This window comes from Pogonomyrmex barbatus, unplaced genomic scaffold (assembly GCF_055798465.1).
Source record: "Pogonomyrmex barbatus isolate J1 unplaced genomic scaffold, ASM5579846v1 scaffold3, whole genome shotgun sequence".
NCBI lineage: Eukaryota > Metazoa > Arthropoda > Insecta > Hymenoptera > Formicidae > Pogonomyrmex > Pogonomyrmex barbatus.
Genome location: NW_028297127.1, coordinates 8510812 through 8528170, shown reverse-complemented (window position 1 = coordinate 8528170; position 17359 = coordinate 8510812). Strand labels below are relative to the sequence as shown.

Sequence of the window (17359 nt, the reverse complement as noted above, 5' to 3'; positions counted from 1 at the left end):
GCTTTTCGGCAAACTTGCCAATCTGTTATCTCCAGAATTTCTTTTCTTCAGAATAATCGAATAATTTCATTAATTATGTCTTGTAAATATTTTCGTAACATCTCCCGATTATCTTGATCTCGTAAATATTGGTCATTCTTAAATCGATCGCATTGCTAATTGCTATGCATTCTTCAAGATCGATATTAAAACTCATCTACTAAGCTTCGATCGAGAAATAAGATATCTCAGAACGCTTCATCAAAGTATAAGCCTATAAAAATCTGGTTGGTTTACAAATGATAAGAAAGAGTTGTTTTGAATTTACAAAGCGAATTTTATTCATCGTCGTCGTCGTCGTCGTCGTCGTCGTCGTCGTCGTCGTCGCCATCATCATCATCATCATCATCATCGCATTCGAATTTTTCCGCAACTGTTCTGTAGAATGCTTCCAATTTTCGGCAATGAGACTTTTTGTGATATGCGTGTGTATGTCCATACGACACACGCATAAATACGTATATGTATATCGCCGTACGCGTGCGGTTTTGCGTGGATGCGCGCGTGCGCATATTACGAGGATCTAAATATAACGATGGAATGCAGCGAAACGCGTTCTGTTTATTTTTAGCCAAGCCAATTCGAAAATACACCTATCGTGGATTAAATATAGCTGAGGGATGCATACGTGTGCGCGGAATACAGCGCGACGGCACACGCGAGTGATTATACGGAACAAATGTCATACGGAATGATATACAAATTTGTGCGTATCGCCTGTGGATATCAAACTATATTGAAAAACGAATTCGTGCTACATCTCCGATTGGTATCAGAATATCTGAAAATAGGAAACAATTCATAAATAGTCAATAGAATCAGTCAATAGAATCACTATGAAATGTAAGTTTACCGATTTATAATTAATGCGAGTGTGCAGAAATAAATAATTTATCATTTATTTCGCCAATAATTTCATCAATTACCTCTAGTGTATCTAGTGTATCTCAGAAAATGTTTTGTAAAATAATTTGGAAAATAAAATATTAAAATACTATTCGAGTAATACTATTCGAATTTGAAATCTGAAAATCTTCTTTTTCTCATTTCTTTATGATTTAAAACATTCCTACGTGTTCCTACAAGCATTTTGAAAAAAATGAGGGATGGAGTGGATAGATATAAAATTAGAAAATTGAATAATGAGAAACCTCCCCGTTATACTGGCACGTGTGCTAAAAACTAAAGAGGTTACAATTCATGTGGAAGACGAAAACAAGTCCGAGAACGAGATGATACTTTACCGAGCAAACTCATAGCATAATCATCCGCAATTTCGTTCAATCTTGCAAAATTGCTCGATTTCACCGCGGGACGATTATCCAATCAAGAGCATACTATCTTATTTTATTCAATTTGATATGGTCACAGACGGGATCAACTATGATATAATAAAAATTCTGCGTGATTTGCGTTAGAATTCCAGAGCTAATATATATTTTTCATGGATATTTGGCAAAACAAATGATTATGTCGCCGACACATTTTTTTGTATATTTTTTTTTTTTGTATATTTCTCTTAATCTTTAATAATGGCCTGCGACTTGGGAACAAACCCGTGCATTATATTTTTTTAATTTTTATTTTATTACATTATTTATTATACCTTTAAATCTTATTGACTTAATATTTATCAATGTTCAATCATCAATATTTATCATTTAATTATATAATATTTTTTTATAAGCAAAAACATTTGAGAGTTAAAATCGTCGCGTATTTTATATTGCCTATTTAGAATTATCTTGAAAAGTATAAACGAACGATTTGTCATGCAAAGTCATATACGACGATATGATAGGCAAAGGAGACATGATAGTAACAATTTTCGCATTTCAACAATTGCGAACGTGCAATCGCATCTTATCGCTGTTTCTTCAATCTGTCTCTATAAATTCTCGTCTCGATTTCGTACGAAAACAGGCCTCAAAGAGAAAAAATTCTAAGATCGGTCAATATAAGTCGCGACAGGCAAACGCGCAGATGCAAGATAATATTTCATCGGAACGTATTCGTAAGTGCAACGTATTCGGCAACGAATCTATTTAATTTTCTGCGTTTGTGAATACATACTGGAACTACTCGAATAAAAAAACAGCAGCAATGCATCGCCACGAGTGAATACATATCCTACGGGATTAAATTCCGTGATAGTTTTGAACTTTTTCTTTTGGAAGATTCTTCTCGTCGTCTTGCGGAGGGATCGACAGGCGATTAATAATTCATAATATATAATGCCGTTTAAGTATTATTTATTTCTTTTTTTTTATATTCTCGCTTAATTATAAATAGAGATTATAAATAGATTCGGCGAGATGCCGTTTATGTATGTACAAGCACAACTGAACACCCCGTCTAATCTTACGTTTACAATTACGTTAGCAATAATTTAACGGCATTACAACCTAACACGATACACTAATACAGATACACATCGTTAATTAGATATATTAATTATATACGTATAGACTACGTACAGACTTCGGAATGTTCTTATGTACAAAATAACTGCATGTGGCATTGCTGATTTTAGGATCGTCATGCTAAACTTAATTAGGAATGACAATAAAATAATTTTTCGTTACTCTATTAAACATGATAATTATAGAAGTTCAGCAAAAGAAAAAAGACAAAATCAAACCATTATTGCATAGAATTTTTGATTGCACAATTGAGTAAGAAAATTAAAAGATTACACGATCGATTAATAGCTTGATTATTTACAACGAGAAGAAATTTTCTCCTTCAGCGGCAAGCAAAAGCGAGCTACTACGATCAACTTGTTACTTTATATAATTGTAGAAATATTAATCTCCATCCTATGCATGATAATATATTTCATACAAATACCAATTCTCATTTTTATCTCAATAACACGACAATATCTTTTGCCGCGGCAAAACAAGAAGGATTATCACGAATCAAATCAAAGTTTAGACCTACAGAAATTTTTGTCTTTCGACCCTTTTTCTTTTTTTGAAATTGTTATTGAATCATCACCGTTTTTCTTTCACGAAGTGTTTAATTATGGCCGATATCTCTCTTTCTCTCTCTCTCTCTCTCTCTCTCTCTCTCTCTCTCTTCCCTCCCTCTCTCTCTCCCTCTCTCTCTCTCTCTTTCCTTTTAACGGCACCCGCAGCGATCTGCGATCATGTCTTCGTACATTTTCAGCACAACATTCTCATTGTCATCGTAAAAGAGAATACTGGTGCTGAGCAGTTTGGTCGGCACGCAGCACGGCCTCTCGACGCCTTTGACCATCTTGTGCACGATCGCCTGTATCGTCGCGTGATTCGTCGGTCGTTGATCTTGGCTGAGGGGTGGCTCGCACACACCTTTGCACTGATACGCGGAATAACCAGCCGGCGCGATTATAGAAGACGACAGCCCGATGTCACGAAAATCCACATAGAGCTCATGCCTCGTGCACTCGGTCGCATTCCCCGGTTGTCCCGATGCCATCGCATTCTGGTTGTTCGCTGAGCGTGCTGGCCGGCGACTCTGTCCCACGACCGTCGTTGATCGTCTCGTCGATCTGTCTCGCGCCGCCTGTTCCATTTTCTCGCGAAATGCCGCTCTTTCATAGATATCCATTGATGTGAGAACCCGCGTGATCCCGCGTGAGCGATCCCTCGATACGATACCACCGGAGGTGATACGTCCTCGAGAGAGTGCTGCGTCGCGTTGACGGCGCCTCACCGCCGCTCCTAGAGGATCATCGTAACCGAGCATTTCATCCTCCTCCTCCTCATTGTCCTCGCGTCTTCTCTTTTGCCGCTGGAAGAATTCTGACTCGCGTCTGATCGCCAACGGAACCTCTTCGAGCTGACCGACATTTCTCCGTTGCCTCTTGTGCCTTTTGTAATACTTAGCGTCGTCGTAACCGTTCTCCAGATCGATCTTCTCTATGTCTTTCTCGTACGATACATCTTTTTCACGATTTCTCTCGTCATTAGCCTGATTCCCGTATGCATAATATCGAGGTGCGATTTCCGACGTTCCGCCAGACCGATCGCTATTATCATCATCGAAAAGCACCAATATCGGTTGCTTACTGTGATGATAATTGTTTCTACGAGAGAACTCCACTAATACCTCGCCCTCGAACAAATTCTGAATCGTTACCAAAAGGCCCAGATTCGGCTCGCCGTTCATCCATCCGAGGACTGCTTCTTTTACGTTGAATACCTGGATGTTTTTTCAATAATAAATTATAAATGAATTTATTAAATTTTGATGAATAAAAATCAATATTTTCTCGATTTAAAAGACAAAACTTTTACAAAACAATCTTAATAAAATTTTAACCAATAATTTAACGATCATTTAAAAATATGACAATTAAAGATCTAAGGTACTCTTAAAAATAAGAAATTAGGATATGGAAAAGATATAAGAGATTAAAATCAAATATTTCAAAAAGATTGTATTACATGTATAAAAAGAACAATTTTGCTGAAATCTCTAAAAATTTGGCCAGATGTAGATTAAAAAATAATTTTGTTATTAAAATAATTATGTAGGATTTATTTATGTTTTCAAATCGCATGCTAGAAGTAAAAATTTTTACGATAATATCATCATGTTTAAGTGTCCTACATAATAATTTTGGTGGGCAAAATTTTAAGATATTTTACCGAAACGATTTTTATCACATATATTTAATAGCGATGAAATTATCATTACAAAAAAATGGATATTAAATTTTGATATGTTCACCTGCCAGCCGGAAGCGTGCGCGCCGACATAACGAACGCTTAGCAGTCTATGAAGATCTGGTACATCGAGGTTGCGATCATCCAGTACTTGGTAAATTTTTATCTGCGTCATACATCAAAATCAATACAAAGTCAATACGCGATGTTGCCTGATTCGCGTGCATTAGAGATTGACGCACTGGTCAACGATGTTGATCGTGCCAGGCACTTACCAGATAATAAAGCGACGCGAATGTCAGTGGACGTGTGTTCCTCGTTGGTGTTTTTTTCCGGTAAAGATGCAACTCAGCCTCCAGTACCGATTCGTTTATCTCTAAACCCGAGACGTTGAAGAAATAAAAGTGCGACAGGGAAATATCTAGATGCGAAACAATGAGAAACATTTAAGTCGAGGTATTTGCCCGACAACGAATTCTAGAATTTCGCGAATTTGAAGAATCACGTTTATCATTCATATTGATTCAAAGAATTACCCTTCTCGATGAAGCTACGCACTACTCTGGCGTTGTAGGGATTCCGGCCACGCGTAACCCCACTCGGATCCGCAATGGTGTTGTAGAGTTCCATCATGAATTGCGGTGGTACTTTACGATGAGCCAGATTCTCGTTCTGACTCCGAATACCGAGAATCTGCAATTACATTCATCACCGTTAATACGGAATTTAACATATATGTGACGCTTCGAGAGATTTATGATGTCATGGATAGAGACTATATCTCTCGGAGACATCATAAATATTTTCATTTTGCTCATTTCATACATTTCAAATGCAAACAGGACAATATTATACATAAAATTTAATTAATAATTAATAAAATAGTATAAGCTGTGGTGGATAATTTTTAAAATAAACTTTGGTAGCAAATGTGTCAAATTTAAAGTGATTCAGTTATCAACATTGATAGTGGTGATATTATCAGTATTCTCCGAAGACGACAAATCATAAATTTGAGCCGCATCCGAATCAAAGAAAGAAAAGAACTTTGCGTTTGAAGAATCACGTTTATCGCAACGCGGAATTGTCGTTATTACCTCTTGCATCTTCTGCAGAGCCTCCTCACGAGGCGCAAGATCGTTATCCTCTGCCGGCCGATCGAAAGACCACGACGAACCTTTGAGTTCTTGTTCGAGGTCGTCTCTGTCTTCGACCTGGAAATCCGATTTCAGATATGTGTTAACATCGCACAGAATTGTCAATGGGAGCTGCAGCACTAGGAAGTAGAACGGTGCGCTTTTCGTCATCGTTAGATCCAGATATATCGCGATGAAAAAGAAACAGGATTCACTCACGATTTCACTAAATCCCGTTTCCTCGACCGCGCGACAGTTCACCTTTCAACTTTGGAAATTCGCACGTGAAAATCGGTCGGCACCGTTAACGTTGTCGTTGCGTATTGAATTGTTCTTCTGATTTATTCGAAAAGGATCTTTTCTCTCGATTGTTCTTATCGGCGCGTTGTTATCAATGCGGAAAAAGAATAAAAGAAAGAGAGAAGTGCCGCGTACACAGGAAACTTTACCAAACCGAACGGGATGCTAAGTGGCATATGGGAGGTTTTGGCCGCGAGGAGTCACCTTTATGCTACGCCGGGAGTTGCCTCCCCCGCAACTCGTTCGCCCTCCGCGATGTTTGGCTCTCTTCTCGCGTCTCCCTCGCCCTCGCGTCATTATCGTCATTGGATGGGAACTCCACGGCTCGACTTTACGAGATCTCCGCATTTTAACAACATTCGTCTGTCCATATTCGATATTCCTTGACTTTTTAGCCCATTAAAAAATCGCTCGCAAAAACAAAGATATACACAAGTGTAAATTTGTTTGTAATTTCGTTGCAGAAGTTGTATAAAAGAATTTCCAGTCTCGAGCAAATCGAACGTTATTATTTTAGATGTAAAAAGCTCTTTTAAATTTACATATAAAAATGCTCGTTAAAAAAATTTACGTTCTAAAATGACTAGAGGTAAGAAGCAAAGGTGAAATGCTTTCTCATAGACAGAAGTGACAATTGATTCCACTGATTGAGATTCATAAAGGACACGATGATTTATGAGCGTTTTCTTTTTCTTTTTTTTTTGCGATGACCGATTAATCGGTCGAGATCGATGAAAGAAACGAGACTTTAAAAAGACCGAGAGATACGAGGTCGCGTTCCGACGATGACACTGCGTGGCTATTAAAAACAGCAAGCGCTTCCTAAATTCCGCGGATTCGTAAGTGCCGAGTTATGTGATTTGTCACGCGGTGATATTTAGGCAGATTTGATGTCAACGATATTTACTGCTTTCTAACGAGAGAGAGTCGAGTATTTATTCCGGTAAATTTTTCTTGTCACTCATTTTATTTTTGTACAGTTTTGTTTTTTTTTTTTTTTCTTTTTAATTCGCGATTTTCTGCGTTTCTGCCTGTGCTGCATTGTTGACTAATAATCGCGTTATGCAAATAAATATCATTCCATTATCGATAAATTGATATCATCAGCCCACCTGACGAATCGTTACATGCCAAAGTCGCAAAAAATGTAGCGATAGAGATTTGCATATTATTGAGTGCGTGATAGATCATATCATATTTACCGGATAATTTCTAATTAATGCATGATTGACTCTATTATAGTCAACAGTTTCTCAGGAGATGCTGAAATTGGGACAATCAGGCGCTGGAGAGAGAGATCGATTTGTCATCTTAATATAGACATAATGTAAGGGACAACATGAAGCATCAAAAAATTTGAATTTATTTTTTTTTATAAAGTTTTCGTTATCATGGTAAATATGCGAGGATTAAAAATAAAAATGAGTATAACAAGGGAGATTTGTCTTATTCAAGAAAACATCATTGATTTATTTTGCGACATAACATTGGATTTGTACATAACATATCTAGGAACATAAGTATATGCGCAAAACAGGTCTGACATTCTGTCCTTCTTTTTTTTCTTTTTTCTCTTTCTTTCGTCTTCTTCAACTTGATTCGTAATCACTCGCGATGAAGTGATAATTTCAGTCTAAACGCAGGCACACTGAGTGATTTGAATTACTTCCCTCTTTGCTCCTCGTCGAGTTCTAAAAATTTCAAATGTGACAATGTTAAATATACTTCATATATGTATAATTCTTTGATTAAAATGTTGAAACATATTTTATCAAAACTTTCTCGTTAAGATAATGATGGTTCATTAATTGGAGAAATCGTGGAAGTGACTCTACCTATACTCGTGCACTTTAAATCTGGCCGGTGTACAAGTGTGTTGTTTCGAATACAGACCAGCTAGACATCTATATGGCTCTTTTTTGTCCCGCAAAAGACACGTTTCCGTCTCATTTCCCGGACACGTTCCAATACATTGACCGACATTTATTTGCTGTCAATAGTAAAAGAGATAAAAATTAATGCCATCAGATTGATATAGGCGATATGAAAGAATTTGTTTTAAGAATTTCGAACAAAATTGCAAAATAATATTTATCACATATAAGATTAACATTAATCGTAAATTAAGAGTCTTTATGCTAAATTTATTTGACTTTCTAGTTATTTTTTAATTTTTTTGTTGTCGAAAAATTAATTGTTGAATTCTCTCTTACTCGGATTACGGGTCTCACGTCAGTCGTGTTCGTGCCTTCTTGAATCGTTACCTCGCTATAATCCAGCACAGTCTCCATATGGTCCATCCGATGACAATTACCGACGCAGCCACATTTTTCGACTACTTGGTAAATCTCGTCACCTTGAAAGCGGCACGAGTCTTAATGCTGATATACTTACAAGTGACTTTGATTTCCAATTTTTAGTTTTTATTCAATTTTTAGTTTTTATCCAATTTTTAGTTTTAATTTCATGTTCATTATTGTAAAACTTACATACGTACCATTTGGTCCTTTAGCGCTGATTGTGTTATTCCGAATCGGTTTGCAGCCCAGATCTTGAAAAGCAAAGCGAATACAATCTTAGTTTTGTTTCTGATTTATTATACATTCGATATATCTAAACAAACTTTTTAGAATAAAATTTCGACCACGCAAGAATATGCCAAAGATAATCGTAGTTAGAGATCATTGTTTTCTTTTACATGAATTGGAGAGTTCTTGTGAGATCATACCTTTGGCGCAATGGCCGATGCAAATCCCAACATCCACAATTGCCTGGTGCGGCGTGCCGGAATGCACATGATGCATATAGGATTCTCGTTTGCAGGACGTCTCTGGCGAACACTCACAGGCATCTATAGTCTCGATGACGCGAACACCTTGCAACGTGGACACTCGCTCCAGTTTTGCGGCCCTTGCACGACAATGGGAATCCGACGAACATTTCTGAAAGACAGGCAGAAGTATTTAGGAGTATGATAAAAAAAGAGAGAGAGTACATAGTTATATGTACATTTTACGCACAGATTAAGCCTTCGATGTATTTCCTTATGGATTCTGCAAAAATTTGAATAGCAGAGAAGAATCATTTCAACAATTTTATGTTAAATACTGTCGAAAGGCACTCTTCAAGTCTCATTCCTGAAAATTACACGGAAGAAATAATTTTGCTAGAGTATCTAAAAATTTTGCTAGACATATGGAAATAATTTTGTTGGATTATCACAATAATTATATAAAACATTTTTATGATATGTGTACTGCAAAAATTTTTGATACTTTAGCAATAAATTTGAGCATCCTACATAATTATTTTGATATTTTAACAAAATTTTTTATATCTGAAAATTTTTTAACAAATTTTTAGATATTTCAACAAAACTATTCTTTCCGTATATTTAAAGATATAAAACAATGGTATTGGAAGAATATAGCAAAAAAGTAAATATTGTAAGGTCTTAAAGATTCTTTTACGCAAGATTTTTTTACATGGTTTAAAGATACACTGTCACTAGTATCATGGATCATATCGGTCGTTTCAATAAATCTCTTTCCCTTTCCTCTTTCACCAGCGGGATCCATACAGCGTGATCCAGCGAGCGTATAATTTCGTGATTTAGTGGTTGAACGCCCGGCCGGCGCCGCGGAGAAGATCGGTGACCGCTATGCCGATCTGACCTTCGAAGGACGTAAAACGTTTTGCCCTGATCGCCTCGCGTTTCGCGAACAACGTCCTCACCTCGTCTGATGGCTTTCCTTTCCCCGATATCCTGAACCATCACCGGACATATCACCAATCATCGCGCCATCGTGGCGCGAATCGCGGCTGCTGTAAGAAATTGTTGTATTTATGCGATATCGAATTACGTCACGTAACGAAAATAGCCTTCTCCGTCTGACTAGTTGACCGAATTAAAAATTCGAAATATCCAAGAAAATGTAACGGAAGGATCGAGCGTTTGTCTTAACAAGGAATCTTTGCTGCGTAAGTTGTTTGTAAATCCTAGCTTATTAATATTAATTATAATAACAATGTCATCTTAGAAAAAATGTTGCAATATAATGTTCATCAGAAAAGTTATAATTTCATTCATGACTTAAATAAATTTTACGACTTTTTCTTTCCAAAATACAAAACAAGATAATAATTGATAACATATATAAAACAAATAAATAAATAAATATTATTCACCTCTAAATAAATATTATTATAAATATAATGTTTTCATCGGTTTTGTCTAATAATATAATTTTTATGAATTTTATACATTTTTATAAAATCATATTAATTTCTTCTTCTCAAACTCCGAGAGAGACCGACAGACCGAGAGTATTATCGAGAGTAGATAACAAAATTTATATTTAACAAAGTTTCCACAATTGAAATTGCAAGATCAGCATAAATATTCGGCCGAATATTATTATGCCGTAAAAGTTGCCAACATCATACGATCATGCGTAACCGGACGTAGCCAATCCCAATTTGCGACCAATCCTGCACTTCATAAATCTGCACACAACGTTCCTTTGAATCTTTTTTCCCTTTGCATAGCTCTCGATGAGAGAGAGACAGACGAAGCGATATCACTTCGTCTTACCAAAATATTTCAATGAAATAACAATAGAGATTACTTTTATGACAATTCTGTCAAGCAATCTACTCATCATTCTACTCATTATTGTCAATCTCTCAATTGTTTTTTCTTCAGTTTCTTAAAAAATGTACATATCATGTATATCGAAATACCGGCTTTGAAATACATATTGATCGACGCAAATTTTTTCTCGCATTTCGATATTTGCCTACAAGAATGCGTACATAACGAAGGAATGGCGCAAATCATATTTTTGGCATAACTTACGTGACGAATATGAATTGATCGATAGCACAAATTCGCATTATGTTACATAAAAGAACTGTTTTGTTGAAATATCTAAAAATTTGACTCGATTTAGATCTGAAAATAATTTTATTACAATAATTATGAATTAGGATTTTTAAACTTAATAATTATTTTCTTTGAATCTCAGATCTCTAAATCTTAGATAAATTCTTAGATATTTCAGCAAAATTATTCTTTCTATATAGGTAACGTCGATGATAGATTAGAATTACAAGAAAGTAGAGATTTATTCGATCAGTCAATCAGTATATTATGCTTAATTTATCTCTCTAGATTATGTCTCAAATGTCGGACTCTTGAATTTCACGCTTGGTATCAAACGTGACGATTGAATTTAAAATTTAGAATCTTGCTCTCGTGTGTAGAAATTTGTATTACAACGATTTCCAACACTAACAAGCGATGATCAAACGTTGAATGTTTCGTTGAATGTCTTCGGATCGTTCGACAGAAATGCAGTACCGAAGTTGCGTGATCACGCATGACTCATCGAAGTTGAACGCACGGAGGTGCAAAAAATACAATGCGAAGCCGATTCACATATTATCAAAACTAAAGCTAGCACCAAATTATACACGATTTATGTCCTTTAATTTTGTCAGTAAAAAATTATTAGCGAATTATATATAAATACTAACAAATAGCAATTTTGATGACAAATTTGTCCATTCATAAATTTTAATTATTCATAATCTTATACACAGAAAAAACAGTTCTGCTGAAATATTTAAAAATTTAGCCAAATACAAATCTGAAAATAATTTTGTTGAATCATTAAAATTATTATGTAAGACATTTAACCAGATGATAATACTATAACACAAAATTTTTTTATATTCCAAAAATTTGAATGTTCTATATTATCTTGATGAACTAACAAAATTATTTTCAGATCTGCATTTGGCCAAATTTTTAGATACTTCAACAATATCACTTTTTGCTCTGTTCGCTCACTATTCTGAATCCTCTTTTATCGATAAAAAACCACTACCTCACAGCCAATTAGAAGACTTTTAGAGGCATTTTTATCGATAAAAGAGAGTTCAGAATATTTGTCTTTTAACATGCAAAATCTAAAAAATTTGTCTAAAATATTTGTTGTTTGCAAAAGAAATTTGCCGATCTCTATCATAAAAAAACAGCTTTCGAAACAGCCTTCGGTAAAAAAAAAAAAAATATCTATTCAAAATTATATTACAACTTATTTCTAGTAGTAGAACCACCGACTTTTTATCTTACGATACACAGTTGTCTCGTTGCGTCATCGACGATGAAATAATTTTATATTCGAGAATTTTAGCTTAATCTTATACTTTATCGTAAAATGTACAGAGTATATTTTTCTAATAATATCGGCGCAAAATATATATTTTTCGTATTGTAGAAGAAAAAGAGTATGGAAAGAGCTGCATACGAAAATCTACCTGCACCGCTGGTCGGCTTGCATCTCCAGGATCGTCGGATACGTGACGTGGACATAATTTTCGGCAGTGTCCAGCATCAATCTGGATGATTTCTCCGGATATCCCTAAACAAGATTAATTCGTAATTATATGCAACGTTTTTGTTGTATTTATACATATATACATATACAGAAAAAATCCGCAAACTTCAATCTAATTAAAAATAACTTTATTGCTTTAATGCTGAAAAGATTTTATTGAGTCATCAAAATAGTTATGTTAAATGTTTAAATTCATTGTTGGAATATAACAAATTTTTGTAGTATTACTTAAATGTCTTATGTCTTAATTGTTTTAATGGCTCAATAAAATTATTCTTTCAGATTTGTATGTATCCGCTCAAATTTTTAAATTTCAGTAAAATCATTTGTGTAATGTTATTGATATCATGTTTTTCCGTAATAAATAACTAGTACATATGATCACATATTTTCGGTAAGTATGGCTTCATCAAATACATCTGAACGCAAGTGTATTAAAATTAAAGAGACAAAATTAAAAAGAGCAAAAGATAGGAGACATCGGAATAAAGAGGCATCTAGAAAAAAAATCAATCGATCAGTTTGCGTACAGCTTGTTTTGTTATTTTTTTCAAACAATGAACTCAGAATGCGGGAGTACTTTGACATTGACGTTGTCATCGTTGCGTGATTCATATTTTCTCGTGATTTTCACATACATATACATGTACACACACACACACACACACACACACACACACACACACACACACACACACACACACAGAGCCAGCTTCATTTTTCCTTCCGCCACGCGCATTGCAAATATTTTTGCACGCGTTATGAATGAGGTGTTTGACTACATGGCTGAGAATTCTTCGCGACGAAAGATAGTAACGTGACATCAGAATACGGAAAGAACAATTGTTAATTATAAGTCTGAAAAATAATTTATGTTAAACCGTCAAAATAATTATGTAAGATGTTGAAATTAATTGCTAGAATATAAAAAGATTTTGCAATATTGTCATCATGTTTAAACGTCCTATATATAATAATTTTGATACACAATAACACAAATATTTTTCAAATCTGTTTTTCAATCTAAGCCACATTTTTAGATCTTATAACAAAATTGTTTTTTCCGTGAAATAAATGCGTGATTTATATTGCAAATAAGAATACGAGTCGAAGTTAAGAAAAATATTATAATTGCCCATATAAAATAAAGTATATGAATCAAGGGACAGTTTGTTCAATGGGAGGCATATGGCGTTTTAATCGAAATATTAATTTTAATTAAAGCACTAGTGAATAATCTTCTCCTTCGTAAGCAGTCAAAAGTCAATTGAAGCCAATAACTCGATGAGAGCGTCTGATGCGGGCGATGCGCCTTGCACCTAAAATTTGGACTCCGTTTAAAAGATAAAAAAGTATTTCATCTAGTTGCACGCGAATGTTTAACTATGTTACTCATTACTTTGTGCCGATTAAAAATTATTACAAAGATTTTATAAAGATGCTTTGAAATTTATTAATTTGATTAATTTACAAATTTGAAATTTAATTCTATTATTAATTTACGTAGAATCAAATTATGAATTTTCATATATTTTATATATTATACTTTTTTCTCTCATTGCAAGAAGAAATTTTTCTGAAACTCCCCGAATTTTGAATTTCATACAAAGACTATTTAGTTGCACAATTATAAATAGCAAAAAGTCAATTTAAATGTAATTATATTGAAAATAAATGTTTCTATATAAGAAAAAGGTCATCATCTGCAATGTTAGAGAACGCCTTATTAATCAGTATGGTGTAAATCAGATGAACGTGTTCGCACTGCGCAGATATGCCGGATGTTCCGTTTTCTTCCCCCCGTTGGCACGTTTATTGATTAATCATGGGGCACAGTATCAATTCATTATATCATATATAAAAAGAAGATCATCCTCTTCTAACTTATCGCTCATTAACAATGTTACATATATTTTCTCAAATCTTTTTCACAAACATCACATTTTCTTTCTTTTACACATCATATACACACATACACGCGCGCGCGCGCGCGCGCGCGCGCACACACACACACACACACACACACACACACACACACGCACGCACGCACGCACGCACGCACGCACGCACGCACTGAACTGATATCTAGAATTACAAAAAATTATTTTTGAGGCTTACCGTATCCAACATCGATCATCTTCTCATGTCGAGCACAACACGTATGTTGTCGCGATTCTCCCTCGTTTCCTGATTCCTTTTCGCAGATAGCTAGAACAAAAATCGCGAAACGATCACGAGTAGAACTGATCGAAAAATTCAAAGTTTGTGATCGCGACTAGGCAAGATGCGCTTCTTTGATGTAGCATTAATAATGAAGTATACCGTTATTACGTTACTTTTAAGCCGAATTAAAAATTTAAAAAAATTTTAAATTGGATTTAATTTGAGTTCAAAATTTGAATGCACGCAATTAATTTATAATTTATAATTTATAATTCAATCATCATGAAAGATAGCAAAGATTGAGTATGTAGTATCAAAATTTTAACTCATTAAAAATCCATTATTATTTAGTTAGATATTTAGAATCGTCTTCAGCACAATTCACAAACACTGTAATTATTATGTACATGTGAAAAATTGTAAACTCCATTTCAAACATAAATTCATTTTATACATTTTTTATCATAATCGGAAGAATTCTTCGGAAGAATTGCGAATGAATGGATCCCAAGAGAAAGTAAAAGTACGAGAAGTTATTCCCTTATATTCTATTGTTCTATCATATGCTAAATATGTGGAATCGAATATAAACTACTACGAATATGAACTACGTGCGTTTAAACGAAAGGCTGACGAAAGGTAAACGAAGCGAGAAAGAAAAAGGGAGACCTAATCGGCGTTACCTAATCGTAAATTAGCCATACAAACAATGACAAAACCAGCGAGGATAGTCCAGCTTCTCCTCGTGCTTTGTACGCGCATATCGGTGTCGATTACCGAGCGAACAACAGAGCGACTACAAGCGCGCGGACGCGAGTGAAGTATGTCTAAATATGAACGATTGCGATCGCGCGGAAATGTTCACCGATCGGAAAAAAAAGGGGATCGACTGTCGTCACGATCTCCCTCACGATCGTGACGAATCTCGTCGCGAATCCTCCGAGTAACTACGGATGGGTTTCGGAGTATCTGGACGCGCGATATCGGTCTCTCCTGGAAAATGCGAACGGAGTATACGTTCGAAACGGCGACCGATCGGAGATATCGAAGGAAGAGCGATCGCGTATCAGGCTCGTGCTGATGCCCACGCGGCTTGCGATCTGCAAGAAGACTGGTCATCTACCGTAGCCGGTTGGGAGTATGTCCGGCTGACAACGGCGAATCTCTATTAATCTCGTTTGGTGGACAGGGTTCGCCTTGTGACGGATGGACCGTCCATCACTGTCTCTCACCGACCGATCACCATCGATGATCGGTCTCGCCCCGCGAGTCTGTTTTTCATATTTACATCCCTACGAATGAGAGGAATGGACGGGGGAATCCGCGGTGCGGGAACTTCGCGAAGGAACGAATTTGTAGTCAATATTTGTCAAGAAGCTAGCGATCTTCTGTTTTTCTTCGTCCCTTCGTATATTCAACAGCGATTGAAAGCTCGACCGACTTGAAGAAACCTTGCTATTTATCCAAAAGGGATTTATATTTACTGAATTAATATTGAGGACTTCATGTTCGTCTCCAATTTCTGATTGAGGGCTAATTAGAGTTTCCAATTTCGGGAATTTGACTTAAATCCATATTGTCAATATCATCGACTGTGATTTAATAAATCTTTCTCGTGTCGTAAGATTTTATTTTAAAACCGAATTTGTTTTTTCATAGAAATAGATATTTAGGAATAGAATATTTATCGATTGTCGTAATAAATTTATTACTTGCGCTATTATTATCTCATCGTTAGACAATCTAAAATTATCAATAAATATAAGTAAGATAGAAGCGCGAATGGTTATGGTATCTTGTTCGCGATATGATTTATCTGACCTGATAGTTTCTGGCTATTTATTGATTAGAAAATATTGCTTTTTAAGTTAGAAATTATTATTATTGGCCAAAAAATTAATCAGAAAAAGAATAGTCTGAATTTTACTAGTCAAAAAGACAAGTTAATATTTACTGATTAGTTTGACTTGACTAACTTTTAATTAATTTTATCAAAAATTTCTGGCTAATTACTATTCAGAAAATAATAAAAAAGAAATAGTAAAAACTGATTAATTTTTTATCAGTTTTTCTTAGATATCTTTCTACTTGGGAATTAGATATATTCTAGACAGAATTCGTCATTAGACATCTAGTTGAATGAAATAAAATAAAATAAAAAATGCTATAAAAATAGTGTTTTATTTCTCTGTACTCTTTTGTCTCTGTTAACCGATATTTGCGTAGCTGGAATTCTAGAGAGGAGAAAAGAGATCAAAGGGAAAAGATTATCTTTCGATGATTTTTGCCATGATGCAGGGATATTCGTTCGTCCGGTTTCAGCATCAATACATCTAATTGCACTTCGCTCCCCTCATTACTATTTGCGTTGCCGTCAGAATTGTTGAGAGATCTGCGTGAGAGGTCATTATCATTACCCATAAATTACCGTGCGCGCGAATCTCAATTTTCGCTCGCCGCAATTCGCGAAGAGAAATACTCGACGGAACATTCAATGACATACTGAAAGTTGGCACAAAACGAACGAGAGAGAAGAGAGAGAGAATAATGCTTTTTTTACTAAAGAAAATATGGGCAAGATATGGCTAAATTTTATATTTACTTGTGTCCATTGTTATGTTTAATCTTTATTCCAAATTTTTATTTCTAAAATTTAATATTA

The 17359-nt window shown here is 35.2% G+C and overlaps 2 protein-coding genes and 1 long non-coding RNA gene across 4 annotated transcripts; 1 reads left to right on the top strand and 2 right to left on the bottom strand.

Moving 5' to 3' along the window:
- Window positions 1-1642: 1642 nt before the first annotated feature.
- Window positions 1643-6321, bottom strand: LOC105427121 (uncharacterized). The gene is made up of 5 exons (XM_011638728.2): window positions 5792-6321; window positions 5231-5387; window positions 4970-5115; window positions 4759-4860; window positions 1643-4227 (listed from the first exon to the last, which is right to left on the bottom strand). The coding sequence occupies exons 1-5, from the start codon at window positions 5999-6001 to the stop codon at window positions 3163-3165; spliced, it is 1680 nt and encodes a 559-aa protein (XP_011637030.2). The 5' UTR covers window positions 6002-6321; the 3' UTR covers window positions 1643-3162.
- On the top strand, window positions 5010-10910 carry LOC148935983 (uncharacterized). The gene is made up of 2 exons (XR_016139818.1): window positions 5010-5150; window positions 8840-10910. It is a non-coding gene; the product is annotated as an uncharacterized LOC148935983 (long non-coding RNA).
- LOC105427122 (uncharacterized) lies at window positions 7571-15840 on the bottom strand. Of its 2 annotated transcripts, none has more exons than XM_089079392.1 (8): window positions 15381-15840; window positions 14653-14742; window positions 12455-12558; window positions 8859-9072; window positions 8628-8681; window positions 8395-8486; window positions 7966-8120; window positions 7571-7821 (listed from the first exon to the last, which is right to left on the bottom strand). In XM_089079392.1, the coding sequence occupies exons 1-8, from the start codon at window positions 15457-15459 to the stop codon at window positions 7764-7766; spliced, it is 846 nt and encodes a 281-aa protein (XP_088935518.1). In that variant the 5' UTR covers window positions 15460-15840; the 3' UTR covers window positions 7571-7763. The 2 variants fall into 2 exon arrangements, with proteins under 2 accessions (XP_088935518.1, XP_011637032.2); XM_011638730.3 differs by having other exon boundaries at window positions 8344-8486; window positions 15381-15828.
- Window positions 15841-17359: the final 1519 nt, after the last annotated feature.

Bases quoted from the DNA above. Each gene is read 5' to 3' on its own strand.
- LOC105427121 (XM_011638728.2), bottom strand. From the start codon at position 6,001: ATGACGAAAAGCGCACCGTTCTACTTCCTAGTGCTGCAGCTCCCATTG. The intron at 5,388-5,791 runs GTAATAACGACA...ATGTAATTGCAG, and splicing joins CTCTGCAGAAGATGCAAGAG to ATTCTCGGTATTCGGAGTCA. The intron at 5,116-5,230 runs GTAATTCTTTGA...TTTCGCATCTAG, and splicing joins GCGTAGCTTCATCGAGAAGG to ATATTTCCCTGTCGCACTTT.
- LOC105427122 (XM_011638730.3), bottom strand. From the start codon at position 15,459: ATGCGCGTACAAAGCACGAGGAGAAGCTGGACTATCCTCGCTGGTTTT. The intron at 8,487-8,627 runs GTACGTATGTAA...GCCGCTTTCAAG, and splicing joins CAGCGCTAAAGGACCAAATG to GTGACGAGATTTACCAAGTA. The intron at 7,822-7,965 runs GTAGAGTCACTT...TGAAATTTTTAG, and splicing joins TTTAAAGTGCACGAGTATAG to AACTCGACGAGGAGCAAAGA.